This window comes from Bison bison, unplaced genomic scaffold (genome assembly GCF_000754665.1).
Source record: "Bison bison bison isolate TAMUID 2011002044 unplaced genomic scaffold, Bison_UMD1.0 scf7180017864516, whole genome shotgun sequence".
Taxonomy (NCBI): domain Eukaryota; kingdom Metazoa; phylum Chordata; class Mammalia; order Artiodactyla; family Bovidae; genus Bison; species Bison bison.
The window spans coordinates 8,788,746-8,792,763 of NW_011495069.1; the positions used below are offsets into that span (position 1 = coordinate 8,788,746).

The following is a 4,018-nucleotide window of genomic DNA, read 5'->3' on the forward strand; positions in this document are numbered from 1 at the left end:
CCCGCCACATGCCCCCCACCTGTATGCTGCTTTGGGGACCCCCGCCGAGTCCTTAAAGTGCGGGATCCCAAATTCCCGGGTACTCAAGACTTGTAGGGTTGACGGCCCCAATCTCCAGATGTGGTGTCTGTGGGAGGGGGTGTCAAACCTCTAGGTTCTGAGAAGGGACACCCCAGAGGTGTCAGAGAGCGCCGTGGTGGGGGAGGGCCAGAGCTGGAGCCGGAGGGAAAGGGAGGGGAAAGGCGAGGGAGGGGAGGGGAAGGGAGGAGAGGGGGGCTGCCCGCGGGGGGTTGGGTCATTGTCTTTTAGAATTTGGGAGCCTTTGAAAAGCCGTGGGCCCTCCCACCGCTATTGTGCTGGGGAAGATGTAGCTGCCTCTTCCCCGAGCCACCCCTTTGCCTCCGGACTTCTCTGGGGCCAGCAGCCGCCCAAGCAGGGGCCCGGGGCCGCGGGCTCAGCCGACTACCATGGGCTCTGTGTCAAACCAGCAGTTCACAGGTTCGACCTCGGGACTTACTAGGGACACCTTAGGCGGCAGGGGCGCCCCGAAGCCACATGAAAGAGAGGTGGGGAAGTGTCCCCCAGGCTAGCCCAAGGACTCCAAGTCTGTGCGGCCTCCTGCTTCTGGGGGCCATCTCTGGAGCCAGGAACCCTGGTGTCCCAGTGGCGAGCAAGCTGAAGGTTCGGGGGCGGGGGGAGAGAAGAGGAGGGGCCTGTCTGGCCGCATGTCCCCGGGCAACGTGTTGTGGGAAGAAAAGCAAAACTTTCTTTTAAACCGCTGGCCTCAGTTTAAGCTGGGGGAGCGCGGGAGGCGGCCGGGACAGGTATTTTCTCGCCGGCTGCTTTGTAGCTGCAGCTTCCTGGTTGTCCAGCCTCGGGCTGGACCCTTGGGTCTCCTTGCCGGCTCTCTGATGGGGGCCCTTCAATTCCGTGGCCCCCCAGCTGAGCGCCTTCCCAATCTCCAGGTGGCTGCGCTAAGGCGCCGGAGGAGGCGCCGGAGGACGCGGCCCGCGCGGCGGAGGAGCCGCAGCTGCTGCACGGTGCGGGCATCTGTAAGTGGTTCAACGTGCGCATGGGGTTCGGCTTCCTGTCCATGACCGCCCGCGCAGGGGTCGCGCTCGACCCCCCGGTGGATGTCTTTGTGCACCAGGTGAGAGCGATTCTGGTAACTTTGCCGCAGAAGCGGGATGTTGGCGCGCGTATCCGAGGGTGGGCGGACGGACTCGGCTGTTGGATTGAGGGGAGATCCAGGGCCCCCATTGTGCGTTCCCGTCTTTGCCGAGGCACCCCAGTTCTGAGTCCCTATTAACTCCAACGGGACGAGAGCGGGGGAAGAGCCGATGATTAACACCCCCACCCCCTTCCGGGAACCCCTCTGGTTTACCACGTGTCTGTTACCTCTTTCCCCTGGGCAGGGGGCAGGGAGGTGATCCCATGTGGCAGAACTAAGGTTGTATTGTGCTTGCCAGTGGGGGGAGGGCGAGCAGGCCGGCCAGGGAAGCACATGCCCGGTCAGAGCAGAGCCCTGAGCGCCCGCGCGTTTCTGTATCTTGTGAATGGAGCTCCCGGCCTGGAGGAAAGGAGGGAAACGGCTTCGGGACCCAACGGCGGAAAGCCGAGAAGTCTGCCGGGCCCTCTCACCCAGGTGGTCACCCAAAACTCAAGCCCTGGGGTTCTGGATGGGTTTGGCAGATCCTTGAAGGATCTATTTGGGGGGCTTGGAAGTTCCTCAAGAGCACAGTGTTAGGCACATGGATCACTAGCGGGGCTCTTACTGTCTATTTCCTGTTAGGAAAGAAAAGGCAAAGAGCCTGGCCTTCGACTCCTGAGCCAGCCTGGGAGGGAGTTAGGTCGCAACCCCAAGTTCTCAGTTAAAGCAAGGCACCACAGAGGCGGGGGGTGGGGGGTGAAATTCAGTGTCGCAGGGCAGGGGGTGGAGAGAGGCTAGCCTCAGGACCTATTCTCCTCAGCTTGGCATTTATGGCCCCAGACAGCCATTGATTGCCGTCCTAACATTCCCAGCCTCAAACAAGGAACCAGAGACTTCGTCTTCCCTCCTCCCTGGCCACCCCTTCCTGAGTACCTCGGAAGCCTCACGTAACCACTATGTAAAGGAAGTTGTTGCTTGTGTTCCCTTCATCTTTGGAGGTTTGGGGCTGGACCTGAGAAGAAATTGCTAATCCCAGACCCAGGAGGTTGACACCCAGGCCGGGCATGGAGGGGTTACTTTGGGGAGGTTGGCTTTAGGAGCAGTGGGGGAGGGGAAAGGAGGATGTGGGGATTAAGGGTTGGAGCCTGAGGGATGGTATTCTGGAGGGGGAGGGGTGGAGAGGGGAGATGCTGGGTAGACTGTTTGGAGGGAAACAGCGGGGAAGTCCCCACATGGCCCTCAGTGAGGACGCGGAATGGGGAGACAAGGGAGAGAGAGGACGCAGGGAGATGGGGATCCACCAGTTAACACTGGGGTTACCGGGCTCCTAGAACATCTGCCAGAAGGGCCAGCTGCAGAATGCTTGGCTGCCCCCTGGCTTCCCCTGCTTCCTCCACCCCCAGCTTTACTCCCTTCTCTTCCTACAACTAATTCTGGCTGGTGGCTAGCCTCCCTCCCTGTCTCATTTACATATGTGAATGATAACCCACAGGAAGTAATTGTGGGAGAAAGAAGGGAATTGGCCTCTTTAGATCTATTAAATCACTTTATTACAGGAACCAGCTTTGAATGGCCCTCCTCAGCAGGGTGGCCAGCTCCCCATTTATCAGATCACAAAGAGATTAAAATCTCTCCCTGTCTGGAGACAACTGGACACCTTCCCCAACTTTGGAAAGCTTGGAATGAAAGAGTCAGACCCAACATTTTCTTGCCTGTCTTCCAAAGGCTGCCACATAGGGAAAGATCGAGGGGAAGGTAGTCCCTCTGAGGTTCTTTGGTGATAACCAACTCCCAGAGAAGGTTTTCCTGAGCAAATGGATCTGTGCCTCAGCCCACTTAACCTTTAGGATCAAAAGCAGTTGGGAAATATGGGATGGCATAAAATGAAATGGGGACTAGATTCAGATTTGGGGAGTGGAGCCCACACCATGCTGTTTCAGATAGGTTTGCTGGGAGATAACCTGGACTTGGGGTCTTGGACTGTCCAGGGACATTCCACAGTTGAATAAGTTATCAGAAGGAGTTGAGCTGGGATAAGGAATCAAGAATTTATTTCCCTAACACCCCCTGCTAACAGCCACAGAGGACAATGGTGGAAATTCCCTGAACTTTATACCTGGTAGCTCTGTCTTCACAGTGCTGGGGCTTAGGTTGATCCTTAAACCCTACCATAACACTTAAACTAGTGATTCCAGTCCTGCACTTGAGAAATCTGAATTATCTCCCTGAGGATCCAATGTAGAGGAATTAGGTGGATGCAGATCAATCCTTAGAAATTCTCCTAGGGAAGGAGAGTGTTCCCAAAATGGAGAGAAAGTAAGACATTTCTCTTTAACAGCGAAACTTCCCCTTTGGCTGATGGTGGTGGGTACCTTGGAACTGGTGGTGTGGGTGGTGAGCAGGATAACTGTCCTAAGATAACATCTGCTGGGGGAGGGGATTAGGGAGCCCCTTTCCTAAGGAAACGGGATGGGGGACACAATTAGACATTTACAAGGTTGGGCCTATTTGGTTCCCAACACACAAGTCACTGTTCTTATGCTACCTGTCCAACCCTCAGTGCCCAATCGGGGTGGATATGTGGGAAAGAAAACCTACCGTTAGACTTAAAAAAAAATGAGTAAATAAAACCCATAAATCGAGAAGACTTTTGTACCAACCCTGGTACAGAACTCAGCCACAGGTTTTAGGCTAGAACTCTCTTGCTGTCCCCGAATTTGGGGGGAATTTAAGAATCATCATAATGGCAGCTAGCCTGCCTTAAATCCAGGTTTCTCAGTCTCTGCACTACTGACATATTTCAAGCAGGATAACTTCTCATTCTGGGCATCCCTCAGTTGTGACAACCAAACTAGTCTCCAGACATTG

The 4,018-nt window shown here is 55.6% G+C and overlaps 1 protein-coding gene across 1 annotated transcript in view; it reads left to right on the top strand.

The window, feature by feature from the left end:
- The first annotated feature begins 467 nt into the window (after nucleotides 1-467).
- LIN28A (lin-28 homolog A (C. elegans)) overlaps nucleotides 468-4,018 on the top strand; it is an 11,294-nt gene continuing 7,743 nt past the window's right edge. Inside the window, exons 1-2 of the mRNA XM_010830103.1 lie at nucleotides 468-498; nucleotides 966-1,150. Coding sequence (XP_010828405.1) covers nucleotides 468-498; nucleotides 966-1,150 — 216 coding nt within the window. The remainder of the gene's footprint in view (nucleotides 499-965; nucleotides 1,151-4,018) is intronic.